At 36.2% G+C, this 22,152-nt stretch overlaps 1 protein-coding gene across 2 annotated transcripts; it reads right to left on the minus strand.

The window, feature by feature from the left end:
• Window positions 1-4,851: 4,851 nt before the first annotated feature.
• Window positions 4,852-21,819, minus strand: mmp14a (matrix metallopeptidase 14a (membrane-inserted)). Of its 2 annotated transcripts, none has more exons than XM_051898914.1 (10): window positions 21,278-21,819; window positions 12,235-12,383; window positions 11,227-11,349; window positions 10,251-10,558; window positions 9,967-10,128; window positions 8,901-9,043; window positions 8,668-8,806; window positions 8,407-8,557; window positions 8,126-8,241; window positions 4,852-6,414 (listed from the first exon to the last, which is right to left on the minus strand). In XM_051898914.1, the coding sequence occupies exons 1-10, from the start codon at window positions 21,377-21,379 to the stop codon at window positions 6,083-6,085; spliced, it is 1,725 nt and encodes a 574-aa protein (XP_051754874.1). In that variant the 5' UTR covers window positions 21,380-21,819; the 3' UTR covers window positions 4,852-6,082. The 2 variants fall into 2 exon arrangements, with proteins under 2 accessions (XP_051754874.1, XP_051754875.1); XM_051898915.1 differs by lacking the exon at window positions 21,278-21,819 and adding an exon at window positions 12,622-12,666.
• Window positions 21,820-22,152: the final 333 nt, after the last annotated feature.

Raw genomic sequence — 22,152 nt, forward strand, 5'->3', positions numbered from 1 at the left:
ACTTTTTTCACTTCAGCAATAATCTGCCAGTTGTCATCTTTGTCAAAGTTTGTTCCCACTGATCTTTATTAAGTAAAGCACAAAACTGGAAAAACACTACTACAGTAAAACAATGCTTACGGTATACACTGCATTGCATATAATACATTGATGCTTTTATGTCCGCTACCATTGAAAAGTTTAGGGTTGTTAAGATTTTTTTTTTTATTATTATTATTATAGAAGTCACTTCTGCTCACCTCAATATTTTTACAATTTAAAATAAATGTTTTCTATTTTAATATATTTAAAATGCAATTTCTTCTGTGATGGCAAACATGATCCTTCAGAAATCATTCAAAAACATTGCTTATTATCAGTATTGAAAACAGTTGTGAGCTTAATATTTTTGTGGAAACATAATGTGTTTTTGGAAGGATTTTTTGAGAAAGAACAGAATAGAAAATAGAAAGTTCAAAAGAACAGAATTTATTTGAAACAGAAAACATTTGTAACATTATAAATGTCTTTACTGTGCACTTTTGATCCTTGCTGAATAAACATTAATTTAAAAAAAATCTTACTGACCCCAAACCTTTGAATGGTACTGGATTTTTAGTGTATTTTCTTTTGAAAAAAAAAAAAAAAACTAAATCTGCGTTTATTACATTTGAATACATCATAAAAACAGACTTGGACAATATGGTATAAAATATGCTATATTGACGTATTCTCTCGCTCCACTAGGCGGCAGTGTTTCTCCATCCCTTTCTGATGATCGTCTGGCAGCCATTTGTCTCTGACCTTGTCTCTCAAATGGTTGGATAAAATGTTCCTGCACATAATGCAGGCTGAAATATTCTCTTTTTCTGCTTTCTGCTTTTTAGTTTATATAGATTCCAAGGTACAGACTAGCTAACATTGAGATGAGACTGTTGCCATGCCATTTCCTGCCTGAGAAAGTAATTAAGGGTGTTGCTATAGTGACTCTATTTTATATTAGCCGCAAAATGCCTTTTCACTTTTCAGAGAACCTATGAATCTTGAAAATCAATCAGTACGGCGGTGAAATATTGTGAAATTCTATGTTAATCATTCTCTGTACAGTAGCCTTTATCGTAAACATTAATTTATGAACTTTTATCTCTTTCTAATACTTGGGTCTTCGGAATGAATCTAATGGAACTCACACATGACTGTCACTGTCTGTAACTCTCTCTCTCTCTCTCTCTCTCTCTCTTCCAGAGACATATACACACAGGTCTTCCTGCTGATTTCAGCAGCCTCTCTCTATAATTATGGCTCCAGTTGCTGAACTGCAAATTTTTTCCTCTGGTGTTTTACTGGACCCTGGATCAGATTCAACCATTTTTGTCAGCACTATGAAACCATTTTGTTTAAGATGTAAGCTGATAAAAACAACAGAAACCCAAGGTTTCTCTCACACAGCAGAATACATCTAAACCACAGTTATGATTACATATATTTTATGTACATAGATTTAAGTTTTATTGAAGCAATATCCTCCTCTGTCTCCTGGTCTGTGTAGTTCAGAAAATATTATTGTTCAAGGCATTCAGACACAAATCAAGACAAGTTTTTATTTACTCATCTTTCACATATTGTTCGATTTTCACCAACAGATTTTTTCCTTTGTTCATTTCCCCGCCTTTCTCAATCTCTCTCACTGTTGCTTTCTCATGTTGTTTTGGTTTTCCACAGAATGAGATCCAGATGTTTTATGAAGTGTAGGAGGAGGGAGAGCAGAGGACAGGAAGGGTAGGGAAGGGACGAAAGATGAGGTGAATGTGCAGTCCTTTAACATACATACAGGAAAAGACAAAATATAGGGAAAAAAAGATGGTGTAGAGTTGAAAGCAGACGAGAAACATTAGAGTATGGAGCAAAAGTGTGTGAGGATGCCAGATTGGTTGGCTAGAGGTATATAAATGTTGAAGTGGTTCCTGACAGGATATGACACAGCTAAGGTTCCAGTATGTGTTTGGCCTGAGGTTTTGGATATAGCAATACACTTCCTTCTTAACATGTATGAGGAAGAGATATAAAGATTTTGACATTGATATCACTTTATTTTCTTCACACACACTTCACTCATTTCTTCTTGGTAAATATGTTACCAACTTTTGAAAAAAAAAAAAAAAAAAAAAATTTTTTAAATCAATATCCATTATTTTCAGACAGCATATAGTGAAATGGTTTAATATTATTTCACTCTTCATTTACATCTTATTTTTGAACATCATGTAATTCATAATATTATAATGAATTTTTTTAATTAAATGTTTGGGGCTGGGACAAGAGTAAAACAATAAAATATATAGGCCTGGTAAAGTACCAGAAAGTATTTGAAAAGTAGCACAAATACAGTGGGCTCCAGAAATATTGGCAACCTTGGTAAAGAGCTTGGTAAAAAAAAAAAAAAAATCTGCATGGCGGATTTTAATATGCAGAGAAGTACATGTAAGTACAAAGCTGAGAGTACAACTCTCTTATTAGTAGAATCATTTTGAAATTACCCAAAATATTTTCTAAACAAACATGTGAGGGGTAGGTGGTTGTGCAACCGAGCTGTCTGCATGAATCTTTTTTTTTTTTTCTGTGGCTGCTGATTCAGGGCTATTTATGACTAATATAGTGTTATGGTTTGTTGCTTTTCCATTATACGCAACTTTAAACTATAGCAATGGGCTTCTCTAAGCCACCTGCTTTCCTGCTCCTCTCCTGCAGGAACACATTTACACAGTCTAAATTGCAAGCAACTGTCCAGGCCACGTCCTGTTCGCCAGCTCAGCGTGTATGTGGGCGTTTGTGTACTTTTTCCTGGCCACCCCATAAGACGAGAACTAACCTTACCAAACATGACTGCCTGAGCACTTCCACACCACCATAACGAGAGCCAGACTTCCTGTCCTGTCCTTAGCTCATCTGTCCATCCATGAATTTCTAAGATGACAGTTTCAATTCAAATTACATATGTAATATGAGGAAAAATTACAGACTATGTATGTTTTACAAATCTACTTGTGGAACATATTAATAATATTATTAATAATGGCGGCCAGTTTCAAGAAAATCAAAACCATTTTTTTTTTGTTGCAGGCAAAGAAATTGTCAGACATTTTGTCAGTAGAGGATTGTGTGCCAGAGAGAGAAGAAATAGAAGAGTAATTTGACAAGTCAGTTCTAATATACTCTCACTGCTGTAAAAAATAATGCAAAAAGTAACAGAATGAAGAGGGATTCAAAGATGAGGGGGGGTGGGGAAATCGAAAGGGAGGGGACAGGAAAAACAGCGCAGAGATGTTTGTGGTGGGCCGTTCATTAAAAAACGCCTCATAAAAGAAAACAATTTTGCTGTGTAGAGAAATGGGGAGGGGGAGAAGACGAGAGGGTAGCGGAAATGGCAGAGCACTGTTTTTTCTGACTTTGTCAGCTGGAACAGTTTTAAAACACTGCGAAGAAAAGCGAACGCTCCTCCTTCACTACAAAGTACAGTCACATGTCTCTCTAGTCTGGTCCCTTGTTCTCTCAGATCTCAGATACGAGGATACATTAAAACACATGTTTTTTAAATTTGAATAAAATGAAAACTAAAAGACTTTCAAATCACATGAGCCAATATTTTATTCTCAATAGAACATAGATAACATAACAAATGTTTAAACTGAGAAATTTTACAATTTTATGCACAAAATGAGCTCATTTCAAATTTGATGTGTTTCAAATCAGATATGTTGCTCTAAAAGCTTTATATATGCAAGCTGCCCATATCGTATGCACTTATGCACCCCCATACCATCAGAGATGCTGGCTTTTGAACTGAATGCTGATAACACGCTGGAAGGTCTCCCTCCTCTTTAGCCCGGAGGGCACGGCGTCCGTGATTTCCAACAAGAATGTCAAATTTGGACTCGTCTGACCATAGAAAACTTTTCCACTTTGAAACAGTCCATTTTAAATGAGCCTTGATCCACAGGACACGACGGCACTTTTGGACCATGTTCATATATGGCTTCCATTTTGCATGATAGAGGTTTAGTTGGCATCTTCAGATGGCACAGTGGATTGTGTTTACCGACAGTGGTTTCTTGAAGTATTCCTGGGCCCATTTAGTAATGTCATTGACACAATCATGCCGATGAGTGATGCATTGTCATCTGAGGGCCCGAAGACCACGGGCATCCAGTAAAGGTCTTCAGCCTTGTCCCTTACGCACAGAGATTTCTCCAGTTTCTCGGAATCTTTTGATAATGTTATGCACTGTAGATGATGAGATTTGCAAAGCCTTTGCAATTTGACGTTGAAGAACATTGTTTTTAAAGTATTCCACAATCTTTTTACGCACTCATTCACAGCTCTGCCCATCTTTATTTCTGAGAGACTCTGCCTCTCTAAGACATCCCTTTTATAGCTAATCATGTTACAGACCTGATATCAATTAACAATTAGTTGCTAGATGTTCTCCCAGCTGAATCTTTTCAAAATTTCTTTCTTTTTCATCCATTTGTTGCCTCCGTGCCAACTTTTTTGAGACCTGTAGCAGGCATCACATTTGAAATGAGCTCATTTAGTGGATAAAAGTGTAAAATTTCTCCCTTTAAACATTTGTTATGTTATCTATGTTCTATTGTGAATAAAATTTTGGCTCATGTGATTTGAAAGTCTTTTAGATTTCATTTTATTCAAATTTAATTTAATTTAAATTCGGGTTGTAGATAGATAGATAGATACATAGATAGATACATAGATAGATACATAGATAGATAGGAACACTTTTTTATGTTTCTGTAGATTTGGGACTCACTCATGAGAGAATTTTATTTTTTAAGGTCCAGGAAAGAGAGAATAATGTTAAAAAAAGGGAACTTTATTTAAATTTCATTTCCAAGTACAAAAAGTATGAAACAGGCAAAATGTCATTCCTTTACATTTACACTATATCATTATCATTATAAATATCATTACCATTATCATTGTTAAAACTACTTTGGAAATGTCTAATACTGATGTATGCAGCCTTGTTACAGAAAACCCATAGCACCATTACTGTTCATAAATAAGTCTTTATTTGTTTCTGGAAGGTGGAGAGCGAGAAAATGTCTCAACTCTGGCCTGTTCTATTATAGAAACCTGATTTCCCCCCCTCTTAATCCTGACATTAAAAGATCAGAAGCTAATTTGAAATAAGTCACATTCTGCCTGTGTCCAGCAGGACTTGAAATGACAATTTAAAATAGGTAAGACTACACTACGAGAACAATAATAACAATAACCATAGTTATAATAACAACGCCTATCATTAATGACATAATTAATCATAGTAAATACCAAACGCATTGCAATAACAATAGCATTTTGAGTTGAAACAGATGGACAGCTCTGCTCTATAAGTGTATTAATAACTGGCCTACTCCAGAAGCTGTTCAGCTTCTCTCTCCCTGAACTTTGACCTTTAACCTTTGACCTTTCACGTACAGCAGGTCTCTACAGTCGAGCCATACTTTGTGCAAATATCTTTGTGGTGAATAAAAGGTGCAAGGAAGGTCAATTATGATAGTCCTTCCATTCTATTAATTCAATGGCAAAGGCACTTTATGGGGTACAGGAGGTTTTCATTGGATCAGCAATGTAAAAAGCAAAATCTTAATGAAATATGTCAAAGTAAGATCAGTTAGCGTATAGAACATGTCAATCAAACAGCCGGCCGGCTGGAGTCAAGTTCGGATCTGGAGAGGGAGATTTTCAGAGAGGATAAAGGAGGGATTATATACTGAAAAGAAGACTGAAGGAACAAAAGTGCATTTCACTGAGTGATAAACCGTAACCATGTAAGAGATGGAAGAGGGCTCGTGTCTGTCTCTCTTATCACCCACTCCATTTTGGATTTCTTATTAATGGCAGAGAAGTACATGTCAATAGAAAAACATACAATACACATCCTTCATCTCTCCCTGCCTGCAGACCTGTAAACCAAACTTTACTGTCTGACATTCATATTCACTCCATCCTAATACAATTTTTCCAAATGCCATCTACTTGAATCCCTCTTACTCTTCTCTTCCTGTGCCTTTCATGTTCATCTCTAAACCTTATCAAGCAGAGAGCGGTGACAGTAGAGGAGGCGTCGAGGGGTACCATAGTGGTGGAAGAACAGCAGAGCCCCCAAAGTGACAAGCACACAGGCCAAAAGAAAGAGTGGGATGACGATGGTTGCGGCTCTTCCCATGGCTCCGCCCTCTGACTCGTCCATCTCAATGATAAGCACTTCCTCATCTGTGCCGGCCCTCTTCTTAGGCTCCTCACCTTCACAGCCCATCCAGTCAGTCAGGACAGATTTGGGGAAGCCTGGCTCCACCTTCAGCTGCTGATTGTTAAACTTCCAGTACTTATTGGCTTTATAGAAGTAGGTGTGGGCTGAAAAAGTGTGGAAAAAGTTCATTCAGTAAAAGTGGCTCTAAATTTCTAAATCTCTCTCTTACTCTTACGCTCTCTCTCTCTCTCTCTCTATATATACATATGTATATATACACACACACACACACATGTTACAGTTCAAAAGTTTGGGGTCAGATTTTTTTTGGAAGAAGTTAATACTTTAATTTAGCAAGGATGCATTAAATTGATCAAACATGACACTAAAGACATTTATAATGTTACAAAAGTTTTCAATTTCAAATAAATGCTGTTCTTTGGAACTTTATATTCATTAAAGAATCCTGAAAAAATGTATCAATAATAATAAGAAATGTTTCTTGAGCACCAAATCAGAATTTTAGAATGATTTCGGAAGGATCATGTGACACTGAAGACTGGAGTAATAACACTGAAAATTCATTAAAATAGAAAACAGCAATAAAATTTCACAGTATTACTGTATTTAATAGGGTTGTCGGTAGTGAAATTTAAAGAATGTGATGAAACCAGCATTTCTGCAGTACCAGTAGTACCAAATAGCGGATATATTCGGTACATGCTGATAGGCAGGCTACTTTCAAACACTCCCATGTGTATCTGTGTAAGCACTCTGCGAAGAGCGTCAAAGGTTTCTATTTACAATGTGTTTTTGAAGTATTGATCATTGTAGCCAATCACAGATACATCTGTTGAGCGTGTGAAAGCAATGGCCAATCAGAAGTTTGTTTAAATTCAGATTAAGTCAGAATAAGTAACATCAAAAGAGTGTAGATCTCAGTAAGCAGCCGCTGAACATAGCCTAAGTGATTGACATCTTCAGTGATTATAAAGGGAGCGCTCTTTTCTCACTTTCTGATTAATTATAACCCGTATACAACATGAATAAAAGTTTTGTTTTTCATGCTGCTCAGTACACTGCAAAGTTTCTGGATTTACACTGTATTTAAATGATTGAATCTGAAACTGCAATGATTGAAAGTGATATATCCATAGGACAAAAATTGTTGACAGGACAAAAATCTGATATTGTATGCCAAAATAGATGTGCATTAAAGGGTTAGAATAAAAATATCTTCATTTGTGTTCTGAAGATGAACGAAAGTCTTACGGGTTTGCAATGACATGAGGGTGAGTAATTAATGACAGAATTTTCATTTTTGGGTGAACTAACCCTTTAAGTCTCAGAGTGTAAATGCAAACAGACCTGCCACTTGTTCTATGTGTATGTGATTTTTTTTGTCCTTCATTTTATAAATTTTTTTTTTTTTACTTGATCTTTTTATTAACAGTATTTACATTTGAAGGCTACATGCAGTTTAAATGTATTATTTACATATAACCATTATCATCGTAAATTATAAACGCCTTAATTTAATTAATATTTTTATTTTAAAATAGTTAAATAAAATAGTAAAATAGTTCCAACCGTTTTTGCTATGGTACTGAAAACCATGAAATTATACCAGTATTGGTCCCGTGACACTGCCAGTTTTACTGTAATTTTGATTAAATAAATGGATCCTTTCTGAGACTTTTTTTCCAAAAACATTAAAAAATCTTGACCCCAAACTTTTAAATTAACTTTTGAATATATATGTATAGGATGTGTGTGTTTTATTCGATAGTTTTGTTTGATCATTTTTGTTGCTTTTTTTCCCTTTGTTAGACTTGACAGTGGAGAACCCACATGAAAGGACAAATGCTTCTGTACCTCCATCCTCGCTCATGAAGGCCCCTTTGATATTATCTGGTACTCCTTGCCATACACTGATGGGTTTGGGGTAGTCTGAATCCACAGATCTGCTATTCTCATTGAAACGGTAATACCTGAGAAAACAGAAAAGGCATGAATGGGAAAGAAAAACAATAAAAGAAAGGGAGAAGTTCACAAAAAAAAAAGAGGGGGAAACATTTTTCTCCATATGATTCAAAATCACATGCATTTAGAATCAGACAATGAGTAAGAATTGGTAAGTCAAACTGGGAACTTACTTGGTTCCTCTGAAGAAGTAAGTGTTGCCGGTGGGTGTGTAGAAAACAGCTGCGTCCAGCTTGTCTCTTGGTAGGCCTGTGCCAAGTTCCTTGAAAGTTTTTGGATAACCTTCCTCCATTTTAGCCTCATTGAAAACCCAGTACTTATCACCTAGTGAGAGGACAGACAAACAATCATCATTGCATAATTTGTGACACGTATTAGAACCAGAGATGCAATGTCTACAACAAAAGGCCAAAAAATATAGAAGACGGGCGCACCTTTGAAGAAAACAAATTTTCCATCAGAACGTTCATAGGCTGCGTTGATAGAGGGAGGCAGTCCCTTCCAGAAGTGCCCAATGGGCATGGGATACCCCTGCTGAGGTTTACCATCACGCATTCTCCAGAACCACTTTTCCTGTGAAGCAGAGGGGGTGTAAATATTTTAAAAAAAGTACTCACAAAATACATGGAATGTACACAAAACAGTTATGTTTTGCATTCTGTTGTACCTTGAAGACGAACATCTCTCCCCTGAGGAAAGCGATGGTGTCAAAGTGTCCCTCACATATGTCGGGGCCAAAGGAAGGGCGGTCTGGCCTGCGAGTGGGGGGCCGGGGTGCTGGGGGTTGGGGCTCTTCACCAGAACGAACACCTGCCGAAAGACGCATGTCACGTCAGTTTTACATGCCTTTCATTTTGTAAATTGTCTTGTCTAGCTTTGTTCTATGTAACCCATTGTTGGCAAGTTTGGTGAAGCCTGTTTATGCCACGCTCTAGTCTTTTCAAGTCAAGTGCTCATGTTTATGTCATGCCGTAGTTCTGTTTGTTTTGTATCTGGTTCGGCTCACCTTCAGTGGACATTGCATTACAATGCACAGGTGAGCATCAATTTTAGTAGATTATTTGCATGCTTTTGAAACTGTACTAGCAGTTTTTATTTTTAAATTAAATATCTATAGTTTTAAACACAGAAACGTGTAAATATATATTTTTATTTTTTATTTTTTGTAATTCTAACTGTGAATACATCTGTATCTGTAAGTTGTTTCTTAGTGATTTTTAATAATTGTTATATATCTTTTTTTATTCTTATCTTGTATGTTATTTTATCTCAGATAGCCTATTGAATTAATTTAGTAACACTTATATTAACCTTCTGATTGAATCTGCTGTATTTTGGAAACACTTTATAATAAGGTTCCATTTGTTAACATTAGTTAACTACATTATTTAACATTAACTAACAATGAAAAATATATGAATATAATATAAATGTATATATTTACAAACTTTTATGTTAGATGCGATTAATCGTGAGTAGTCGATTTGACAGCACTAATCTGTTCATATTATTAACTAAATTAATCATATTATTACCAGTGTTAACAAAGATGAACAAATACTATAACAGATGTATTGCTCATTGTAAGTTAATGTTATCTAATTGGACCTTATTGTAAAGTGTTAAAATCAAGTCAGACTGTCATTGTACATAAGAATCTTGTAATAAAAATAAAAATTATGAATAAATAAATGAAAATAAATAAATATATATAAGCAATGAAAACTGGCTACCATATATTTGCTGGATCCCCCGTCTGTCATCATCGGGCAGCACAAAGTTCTCTGTGTCCATCCACTGGTAAAACGGAGCCATGATGGCAGAGGGATCGCCTGAGTGTTCCAAACCAAGAGCATGACCTAATTCATGCACTGCCACCAGGAACACATCATTACCTGAAAGAGAGGCAGAACGATGTTACTCTAAATATAAAATGTCACAGACTTTACATGCACACATAACGCATAGTTTGTTGAGCTGACAGAAACATTTTCACATTCTTTTATTCTTTGCTCACCTCCCTGGTCAACGTTGCCTGTTGTCCAAGGCTCTGCTGAGTCAAAATGGGTATCACCTCCGATACCGTGGCCAGGGAAGTACGCGTGAGCCAGGAAACCTCCCTCGCCGTCAAATGGGGTGCTGTCTCCGTGAAAGCCTTCCGCAAAGAAAAGCATGATATCTGCAAACTTGTCCACCTTGCCATTAATTTGACTGTATGGGATTTCACGGAACTTGAGTGGCGTCACGGCCTCCCAAACCTTGAAGGCCTTCCTGATGGCCTCATGTGTGGCGCGCTCGCCTACTTTGGGAGTGTAGTTCTGGATACTGAGAAAAGAAAACATTTCTGCTTAATTGCTATATCTGTCTGTTCCTTTCAGGAAGGAAGTGAAGAAACTGGTCAGTTTTAAATAAATATGTAAAGTCTAATAACTATTTTCACTTCTGAAAAAGAAAAACCAGACTAGCTAATAATGTTCTGAAGAAGTTAGTCATCATGTTCATGGTCTGAATGTTTAATCTTGCATTGGAATGCAAAATGAAAATGCGATCCAGCTTGCCCAAACAGAATACTATCTGAATACAAAAAAATGCATGTTAATGTCAGGTGTCAACCTTATTTTGCAATTTTCTAAGCTATTTTCTGTAAATGTGCGAGACTTCAGATTCATTGCTATAGGTAAATAACTAGAAGAATAACAAAGTGCAGTATACAGTAAAACTATTTGTGGTACAAACCAGTGTGTTTATGATTATGATTAGAAATTAAAATATGATAATAAATATCAGTTTGCAATATCAAGCAGCATAACGGACTGTTTTTGTACAACTAAAATAGCTGGAAGTGGGTGACACCAGAAGTCTCATACCTTCAGGATACAAACGGCTGTGTCTGCTTTTACATTCAAATTAAGGTGGATAGAGTTCCACAGTTTTATATGCATTAAATGCTACTATAATTAATTCTCCTTATGTTGTCAATTACAGTTCCATACCTGAAAGTGACCTCTCTTTTTTCCCATTTTAGGCCCTGGATGACATAACGCTTCTTTCGTAGGTTGCTCTTCAGTTCAGAGCCGAATTTATCCGGAACACCGCACCTTGGCCGCTGCATTGCCCTGACAACATCATGTTAATGCAAGACATAAAGTCACTCGATTATACGTGAGTGGTTGCAAATCAGTTGATTATTTCTCTATCAGGTTATCCATTCGTGGACAAAGATTGTCAGTCATTAGCATAAATAATGTAACTATTGAGTTACATATTGCACATTATCTTTAAATGGTCATAATTAACCAGTGATGGACAGTAATGAAGTTACATTTTTCAAGTATCTGTACATTTATTTTGGTTTTATTTTTACTTCACTACATTCCAAAGCGTAATATCATACTTTTTACTTCATTTCATAAAAACATATCATTCCTCGCCACCCGATACCCAAACCAAGATGCGATAATGATTCATGAATGTGCCGATTCTTTTCAGTGAACCTGCTGAATTTATTCACAAATCGCACTGAATGATTCATTCTTGAATTGGACTGATCCAATTGCAGCTGTTTTTGAGTTAACAACTTGAATAGCACAAAAAGTAAGTTACTAATAGTTAATAAATGTAATATAAATTTTTAGGTTATGACTGTCAGTTATTTGTGAACTAAATCTGCTGTAAAACTGTATTAGTATAATAATAGTATAACGTATAATAAGTGTTTGCTTATTCTCAGATCAACATGCATGTTAAATGTCTGAACCGATTTTTCTTATTGTTGGAAAATGACTAGTACTGGCTAGAATAAATAATAAACGTGGTTTATTTATCAGTACTTTTTACTTTTAATACTTAAGTGCATTAAAAATGACTTTTGTACTTTATTAAAGTAATATTGAAAATTAGTACTTTTACTTTTACTGGAGTAATATTTTATTAGGGTATCTGTACTTTGTCCACCACTGTAATTAACAAATTAGAGATGTATGAGACTGGGCAAGACTTACGATAGTGTAGCTGGATCCATAGCGCCGGTGACAGTGAGGCCATAGAATTTCTGCATGGCGGATATAGCGGCGGTGATGGATTTAGGAGAGCGGATTGCCTGAGCTCGAACATCACCAGGAGGAAGATAACCATACTGCTGGAGCCATGCCTGAGAGAGAATGAATGTCACATTAACACACAACACACATTAACATCCCATAACATACTCTTCATTATAATACACCAAATTAATCATAAATGACAGACACACAAAAAAAAATGTTACTCTGGAAAACATCACAAATTATATCAGAGCATGAAATAGCACAGGTGTTACTGCTGTCATGGCTGTTAAGGTGACCTCAGTGAATTAAAGGTTGGACTGAATGTTTTTGAAGTGTACTCACTGTTCCAAATGTCTCAGTGCTGCACCACATCCACATGACATGCTGTCTGAATTTATAAAACCTGCCTGTACATAAACCTGCCAAAGTCCACAAACATCAGTGATGAACCGCAGTGCAAACACGAAGATGTGTGTGTGTGTGCGTGTGTGTGTGTCTGTGTGCTTATGTCCTGGTTAAACTTTTGTGAGTAAGAGAGTGTGTGTGGACGCTCAAGAATTTTAAAGGCTTTAACTGTGTCTTGTGTGTTGCAACTATAAGTAAAAGTGTGTCAGAGATTTTATGACCACAATGTAACTTGTACATGCATGTGTTTCCAGCCTAGTTATACTTTGGGAATACATTTGCTGCTGCATTTGCCAAACCCCCGCCCCCCTCTCCTTCATAAATGTAAATAATTTTGTTCTTCTTCTTATTTTTTCTAAAAAAGCTAAATGTTCTTTGAGGGATAGGATTAGGGCTAGCCACACTTGGGTAAAGACAGACCCGACTAACTTTGAAGTAAAACAGTTCCTTTGTTTTGCGACTTACAGAAATAACCACTGAGAACATGAAAAGAGAGGAAAAGGAAAACTAACAAATAACAAAACAAATAAAATCTAAATATATCTTATAGTGTACAGCTAGACAAGCAGCAATGGTAATGTAATTATTTAGCTTCAAAGAACTTAATCTTCATGTGTTTCATGTGCTTATGACTTGCACACAAAGAAAACATGTTTTTGATTTATATATTTTCACTTTAAAGAAGCAAATGGATCAAAAGCAAAAAATTAAACATTAGTTACTGAAAATCCAACACAACAAACCGGTATTCTGAATACTGAAGGGATGTGTCCCCCTCACGTCTATGGTAGTTATGGCCCTGATTATAGCTGTGCAGGTGGTTGTAGCCTAATGCGTTGATCTGGGCTGTTAACACAAAGGTTACACGTTTAGGAGTGACCGTCTGTTAGACTAAATAGGGTAAATGTCTCATTTTAAGGATCAGACAGCCAGTGTCTCCATTCCAACCACAAAGAGTGTCAGCAAAAATTACAAGCAGTTTTTCAGTAATCCTTGTGACCTCAGACTGCCTCCCTTCTTTTCTTTTCTTTTCTTTTTTCTTTTCTGTTCTTTTCTTTTCTTTTCTTTCCTTTCCTTTTCTTTTTTCTCAGTAAAAGCAGTATCTGTATCTATAAAAAGAAAAAGAAATGAGAAAAAGAAGGACGAGAATGATGGCATAGAGACCGTTCAGATTTACAATGGTTGAAATGAAGTCATGATTACGTTAGCTACACTGTAAGAAAAAATAGCAGTTACATATTTCCAGTTTAGTTGACTATATGAGTCACATATAGCCTACTAAGGGCCAAATTTACTAAACATGGCAAATTACTGTGAGAGTGCAATTCCAAAAGACGCGCAAATTAAAGAATACAGAAGCAGCCGGATCATTTCCATAATGACCAACGCAATCAACCAAGAACAGCGCATATTACCGTCTAGGTTAAGGCATGCTTTTTGGAGGCGTTAAATAATGGCGCAAACCTTAGTAAATCGTGTTGCATGGTTCATTTAAATACTCTCCTCCCAATCCCATAAATTTTGCGCCCAAAAGGGAAACGCCTACAAATGCATATGCAATAAGGTTAGCCGCAAAATAGGCCTGTGTCCATGCCTTTTCAGTGCTAATTTTTCACTGCGTGTCTTTAGTAAATTCTGACAGTAGTTGTTTTAGTGCCAAAAGAGGGTTTGCGCTGGCGCAAGCTGTTTGTAAATCTGACCCTAAGAAATGTAACCCAGATAGCAACACTGATTCAATGTTGAAATTCCATCAGAATCATCATTTTGGTTGAGATTGAAAATTCAATGCTAAATAATATTGAATCAACGTTGAAATTTCAATGCTTTTCAGTGTTGAAAAAGACAACATTGAATCAACATTGATATTTCAATGCTTTTCAGTGTTGAAAAATACGAACATTGAATCAATGTTGATTTTTGGTCAGCTTCATTTCCCCATGTCAATTCATCTGTCCCCTCATTCAACACTTTATTCACATTAGCATTCATGCTCCCCGTGACCCTTCCCTCTAGTCTAGTCCCACAAAAATAAATAAATAAATAAATAAAAATAAAAATTTAATAAATAAAAAATTCCTGCCAGCTGATGTGTGTAGATAAACTCCAACCAGTTGGAAGTCAGTGAGATGAATCAGCTGGACATTATTATTTTAATAACGTTACACTCTTTCAACTTAAACAATAAATTTACAACTACTCAAACATCACACCTGCACTTTAAGGATCCTGCGTCAGACGTTTTTCTGACGTCACGACGCACGAGCGTCTTGAACTTTCTGCTCGAATCGATCTATTTTCTCTGATTGAAAGGTAGGTTGAACTTAGAAATTTGTTTTACTTTATATATTCGATAATGCAGCGTTTGAATGTGTATTTTACAGTTAATTAACGTTGTTTCTGAACATGAATACTACCGGAATCGTAATTAATCGAATTTAAAATGAATGCGTCCTTTACCGTGTATGCAGCGCGAGATATTTCAAATGCTGTGGGCGGGAAGTGCGCGTGATTCCTGCATTATAATATTGAGTTAAGCTTTTAAATTAATATTTGTCTGTTCTTTTATTTGTCTTTGACATGTTAGCTCGGATTTCATGTGCCCAAAATGATGATACAAATCTGTAAGTAAAGACATTGTGTGCTAACGTTACATGTGTTTTGCTTTGTCCAGGGAAAAATGTTAGGATATTTTTTGTATAAATCATGATCAAGATTTTAGTAGAAATAGTAGATTATAATAGTAGTATTTGCACAACTAATTAATTGACTTAGCAAACAACTTTCGACCACTAATGCTGTAAAAATGTTTCTCCTCTTAGGACCTAAAGCTTTTCAATGTTGTTTGACAACCGAGGACACTTTGTAATACATAGTAAGTAATTTCTATATAAAAACTGATATAGTTGTTAATGAATTACTAATGTTGGATATGAGTAAAATCCATGTTGTTTATTGACTTGCATGTTATCCTCTTTAACAAACTTTAGACTTGGAATTATCCAAACCAGATCTTCATTAACTCACCTTTATGCCATCCCAAATGCATGTGATTTTTTTTGTTGTTTTTTTCTGAAAAATATCTGTTTTGTAATAATTGTTGCTAAAATGCATGTTTGAGCTGTTTTAACTGAAAGTAACTTGCACTGACATCTTAAAATTTGTCTGTGCTATTGTTTTGTCTCAAGATGAATGCCAATAATGTATTTTTTCTTTACTAATTAACCCCTTTCACAGACAAGGCTTAAACCTAGTCCCAGACTAAAATGCATGTCTGAACTGTTTTAACTGAAAACATATCTTAAAATATGTCACTGCCATTGTTTTGTCTCAAGATAAACACTTTTCTAAGGCATGTTTATAAAAGCTACTTAAATAATTGAACTAAGGTCTGATCCTGGCTTAGCCTAAGCCCTGTCTGTGAAACCAGGTCTATTTGTTTGTCACCATGAAATGCCATTTTTACAGCCACTTGTTTTTCCTGAATGTGATGTTAATTACTGTTCAAACACTGTGTGGTTATAAATAAATACATTTGTATGTAAACTGAAGGAAGTTGTGAATTTTTCATTAAAAACCATATTAACTGCAGCCCTTACATTGTCTCTGATTGAAATGAGAAGAAATAGACATTTAACTGGCTTAGAATCTTGCTGTACATAAAGCAAGATTGATTTGATATTGTTTCCACGTTAATTCAATGTTAAATAGGTGATTTAATTAAGGTTGAAAAAAAAATTTATTTTACACCCATCTTGATCTATTTTTGATGAAAAATCAATATAAAATTCAACATTGATTCAATGATAATTTGGTTAATGCATTAACATTGATTCAAGGTTGGTCTGCTATCTGGGAAATTACTTGTAACTACACATAACACATGTTAGACCAACAGAACTCCCTCAAATGTTGTCAACTGTCAAGTGTTGAGGTCTATGACAACTTCTTTTTTTCAGAAATCTGTAGTCGCCTCAATTAATTTATTGGCTTAGTGAATAAACAAATTCAAATTGACAAAACAAAGTAGTGTTACTTAGGACATTTTTAAGACAATAGCTGAGATAAAAATCTGTGTATAATGCTCAGTATGGCACTTACTCCTATTACACAGTGGTGGATCCAAAATGGTCAATATTCATGCATTTTATTCATATTTTATGTTAATCATTTATGGCTTATGATTTATCAATATTACTTTTGATTTCATATATTCATGTACTCCTACTCCATATATTAATCCTCATCATATTTTCAAGTATTTACTCTTTATTGTACTCCTTTATGGTTATTATTCTTTTATATTTAAGAGTATGTATGCTTGTTATATTCAGTTGTTCTTCAAAGTGTTCTAATGTGACAGGTCACGTTGACACGTTTGTAGTTAGATATTGGACGTCTGCCAAGTACTGCAGAAGCGATGTTTTCGGAATTAGTTGCTCATTTGAACTCGATGTACCTTTGTATAAAAATATGTCCATTTCTATTTCTGCTGACATGTGATAATGTAAGATCTGCAAAATTCCCTTAAGGGGGTCAAAACAACCCCTATATCTATTTTTGACACTTGACCAGTCTATGACATAATGGGTAAATCCATTTGACCTTTTCTGATTAGAACAAAACATAAGTTTGAGTGGGATGTAAATTTCCCTATGCTTATGGTATAAAATGGACTCGTTGATTCTTTTCCTTTGCTTTCCTTTGCTTCTCTTTGCTCTTCTGCTTCTTCTCTTCTATCTCTCATTTCATTCTGCAAATGTCTTAATTTTGTTCCTTCTTTCTGTATTTTCTGATCTTCATCTATTAGATACAATACTCTGGATTTTACAATACTCTAGATTTTGTTATTAACTATTAATTAATTTGTGTGTCTCTATAATTTCTAATTAATAAATTTGTTATTCCTTATTCAAATTTAATCTCTGACATAATCATTGCTGGACTGCCTGGATCTCATTTTCTCAAGTTTTTGCATCACACAGTATACTCTTCAAAATGTGCGAAACACTACAACAAACCTGTATGTTAGCTACAGTACTACAGTGATTAAGAAACCGCATCCAGAGAGAAACTTCACAGTGAGTGCTTTCACACTGCTTCCTTCACATTGTAGATTTTCCGATGGGACTGGTCTACACTGACCATGTTGGTCGAGGAAGTATATATCTGGATAGGGCACTATGGTGAAGTGTTATCCTGGTCACCCTTGCTCCATTTTTCTTTTTTTCTCAGTCCATCATTCAATTCCTCCTTCTTTATGAGTGCTTTCTGTGTGTGGTGCCTCCACTGTGGTGACGCACCCCATTTTTGTAAAAACACTAACTCATGAGGATGAAAACGTTTCCCTCTCTCTCTCTTACTCCCTCTGAAGGCCACTCTTCTCCCTCCCGAAAAGCCTCAGGTCTCTTCTTAATGCTGCCAGCAATCCCAGCATGCTCCGCAGCCCTGGAACTCCCAGCGGTGGGTGTCAAAGGTTCTATTTAGAACCCCTCTGCCATTCCCCTGACTGAGGAAGAGCGAGTCACTGTGTGGCCATGCGTCAGCTATTACCATGCAGACAGGTAGACTTTATTGAGTTTACTGAGTCTCGGGTTGTCTGGGACAGCTTTATGTAGTAATCAAGGCAGACGCTGCCATCATATACAGATCTGGGAACAGATTTCAACAGTAACCATTAACTCACACATGATAGTAAATGGCAGGTACAGAAAACGTGAGGTTAAGTGTAACATGCTATGACGTCACTGCCGCACATGCCAACAAGGTTAACACATGCTACAGCAAAAATTAAAATCAGCCCTCCTTCACAAAAGATCTATTACGCTTTTTTACATTTTCAACGTTCTTTAGTGTGTAATATTGCTATGTGAGCTTGAAAAAGGTCCGTAAAGTAACAAAGCACAAAGTCACTCCAAAGGGAGTTGTTCTCTATATCAGTAAAGCACTGTTTCTGAACTGCCTGAAACGCCTCGATTGTAGTCTTGAGTTTTCTTCTGGGAACGTACACGTCACATCACAATATTCCTATTTAAATAATTCTTGATTAAGAAAAAAAAGGGCAAGTTGAATTGCATTAGTAGTGTGTTGAAACTCGTGGTCATGGTAAGGGGCTTAACATTTCTGAAACACACTCAAAGCGGTTGACCAATCATAATACACTGGTTCAGCCAACCAATCAGAGCACATTGCGCTTTCCGGAAGAAAAGAGACAGGAATTAAACTGAGCGTTACTGACAGACTGGGAAGATGGTGCTGTAAAAAATAAACATTCAAGCATGAAAACCTATTCTAGTACACCCCAAAAACAAAATCAAGACTTTGTAAAAGGGCATAATATGGCCTCTTTAAAACTCTGAAATGGACCAAGTATGCTTTCTAAGACAGCTTTTTCTAAAAAAACAATTTCATCGGTTTTAGTGTTGCAACATGGAAAACAGATTCCATGCCGGGAAGAAGATCATGTTGTTTTGCTGGTATATTTTTACAGTTTTAACACTAATCTCCGATTCTTATAGTTTCTCTGCAGAAAATACTGATGTCAGACTTTCCATGCTTAGAGGGGGAAAAAAAGCAGCATTTATGATTTTAACAGCTGATCTGCTGCTCCTAAGGCATTAAAGACGGAAAAAAGCAAACTATTACTAAAGAGGGAGAAAAGTTGGAGGGGGAAAAAACAAAACCTAAGTTAGATCCTAGAGATTTTTTTTAAATGTTAGAAATATAAAAACAAAGGATAGAAAAAAAAGAAGGAGAAGAAAAAAGGAGGGCAGAGGTGAGTCTGAATGCACGACAGAAGGACTGAGTCAGTCGTTCCTCCTTGTCTGTGCCAATGGAAAAAACAGAAAATTTTAGGCATTAGTGCCCGTGTCTTACTCCGCATCTTCATGTGGAGGATCAGATCACTGACCCATTTACTGAGCAGCTGAACTAATTCTGACACAGTAAATTTCTCACCTCCAGTATAAAACAATCCAAAACGTAATGCAAACTTCAATATCTCCGCTTCTATTAATTTGAGAACACAGAAAAAATTACAGATACGACATTATCATATATAATCCACATATACTGCAGAACTACATTGTTTTTCTATGTAAACAAAACAAGCATCGAAAAGAGAAATTGTGGTGTTTGAGTCTTAATCTTAATGAACATATTATTTGTTAGTTTTCTTCTAAACTACAAATAACATGAACACTTTTTGAAGCCTCTTCAAGTGATGAAGGTCTGAAAGATTCAGCTGAGTTTCAACAGATGCTTTGCATCTGTAATACTACTTAAACAAATACATCATCTCTCGTCTATGGTCTGGGGGGGGGGGGGCAATACCCAGCTGTTTTCCATAAGGAATATGACTAAACGTCTTTCTTTTTTGCCTTTTTAGTACAGTATTCAAAACAATAGCACCTGTAACAACAGAAAATGTGCAGCGCAAAGTCATAATAAACCTAACGTAAAAAGCATTTATTTCATTAGAAGTAAAGTTCAGAATTCCAAGAAAACAAAAACAGCATAGTTTGGGGGAAAAAAGGGTTGTACAACTTAGGAAAACCAAAAAACCTTGCATATGTGGTTAAAGCATATTAAGAAATATTGTGATAAACGTCAACCAAAAGTCTAAAGAAGGATGGCAGTTTCACAAGCACTGCGCATCTGTGATTTAACCTTTTGCGTGACCTTACTCTCTGATCACGCGACTCTCACATGAGGAGACTGTTATTGTCTTTGAAAACCTTCGAAAGCTTTTGGTGGAATCTGCAGAGCTGAATTTTTTCCACACTAGCCTTGGGTACACCTCTCAACCATCTCAGAAATGTGAAGGAGTGTGAGAGAAAGGAATGAAGAGATGCAAATAGAGACAGTTATTAAAATGTCTTAAATCCTCTCTCTGATCTTGTTTTCTTTATTTTAGGCCGTTAAGATTTCCTGGCTTGTGTCTGTGACAGAGATGCCAAAACGTTCTGAAAAACAGTCACTCGTTCTCTTCCCCCTCACAGTTATGTGTCTACCAGACATAGGCCTCTTTCTGAAACAAACATTAGGATGGCTCCAGGGTGTAAGAACAAATTGATATATCTAATGATATATCTGCCTTCTTTTTTTCCGTCAAAGCAAATACAAAGAAAAAATGTGAATCTAGAGATGCAGACAAACCACAGAATTGCAACACTTTAATAACTAACCCTCTCTAGCTAAATAGGAGTCCTGGAGCCTCTGACTCACTCCTGTTTTGATTTACCTTGATATTTAGGGGTCTGAAAAGACACAGCTCCTTACAACTTCATCTGACTTCTCATCTGTATTCAACTGTGAATTATGAGGTACATGAATACACTTCATGAAGGAAATCCTGACATGCGGAAACATCCGAGTATATCTGTGTCCAACAATACAGGCTTGACAGACAGGCAGTGGAAAGACAGACACACACAAACCGCTGGCTTTTTACTATTATTTTACTATTTTTACTGTTTACTACTAAATGTCGCCACAATTTTACTACTGTGGGGACATTTGGTCCCCACAATATAGTTTAAATCTGTACACACACACACACACACACACAATACTAGAACACTGGCTGTGCGTTTACCTCTGGTCTGACTTCTTTGTCACTGGTCCCGCTTTGCACCAGAAATACGCTTGCGAGGGCGAGCGGCAGCAGCCGCGGTAACGTCTGGAGTTTCGGTAACATTCCTCAATGCGCGAGACTACTGAGCTCGGGACAGAAAAATGACTCCGTTCTTAAAGTTTCCTCCTCTAAATTTTCTCCAGTAGATTTTCCTGAGTCAGACCATTCCAATAGTGAAAACGTTTCCTTAAAAATCTGCCTGGTAGTTTTCCCAAAGTACAAAAAGAATAAAAACTGAATAAAAGAATAAAAACTTTTGCCTAACCTATAAAGTATGTATGATCATTATTATTAAAAACTTTACCAAAAGTAAAGCTGGACCCTACGCTTTTCAGCCAAAGAGGGAAGACTATCTTCAGATCTGAAATATATTTATCTTAGGTCTGCGCTACATTCTTATATTGCACTGGAGTTTTCTTTTGTCCTCCGCTGATCTCTCCACAGGCGGCTTCACTGTCAGATTGGAGACGTGGTTGTTTTTTTACGTCCCTTCTGTGGTAATCTGCCTGCACTAAGGAGCATCGAACTGGGAGGAGTCAAAAGAGAATCGACACTGCAGATGTCCCAGTGTGCTAATTATTCAATGACTTTCCGGCAGAGGTTCAGAAATTCGAACGTATTCTGTCGCCTTTAGAACAGATAGCCAAGCTTGAAATTACTTTTTTTAAACAAAACACATTGTGCTATTTGTGATAAATATAGGCTAATAGCGTAAAGTATGAATTAGAAAAAAAAGAAATATGTCCGACGCATTGGTGATGGTGACGCCTCTAATTGTGGCGAGCTGATGGATCTACTAGGCTAACCTTTTTTTTTTTTTCTCTCCATTAATTGTA

The sequence above is a fragment of the Ctenopharyngodon idella genome, chromosome 7 (assembly GCF_019924925.1).
Source record: "Ctenopharyngodon idella isolate HZGC_01 chromosome 7, HZGC01, whole genome shotgun sequence".
NCBI classification, from domain to species: domain Eukaryota; kingdom Metazoa; phylum Chordata; class Actinopteri; order Cypriniformes; family Xenocyprididae; genus Ctenopharyngodon; species Ctenopharyngodon idella.

Coding starts and splice junctions, on each gene's coding strand:
- mmp14a (XM_051898914.1), bottom strand. CDS start 21,379: ATGTTACCGAAACTCCAGACGTTACCGCGGCTGCTGCCGCTCGCCCTC. Junction 11,350..12,234: donor ATGGATCCAGCTACACTATC/GTAAGTCTTGCC, acceptor TGATGTTGTCAG/GGCAATGCAGCGGCCAAGGT. Junction 6,415..8,125: donor CTTCATGAGCGAGGATGGAG/GTACAGAAGCAT, acceptor ACACTTTTTCAG/CCCACACCTACTTCTATAAA.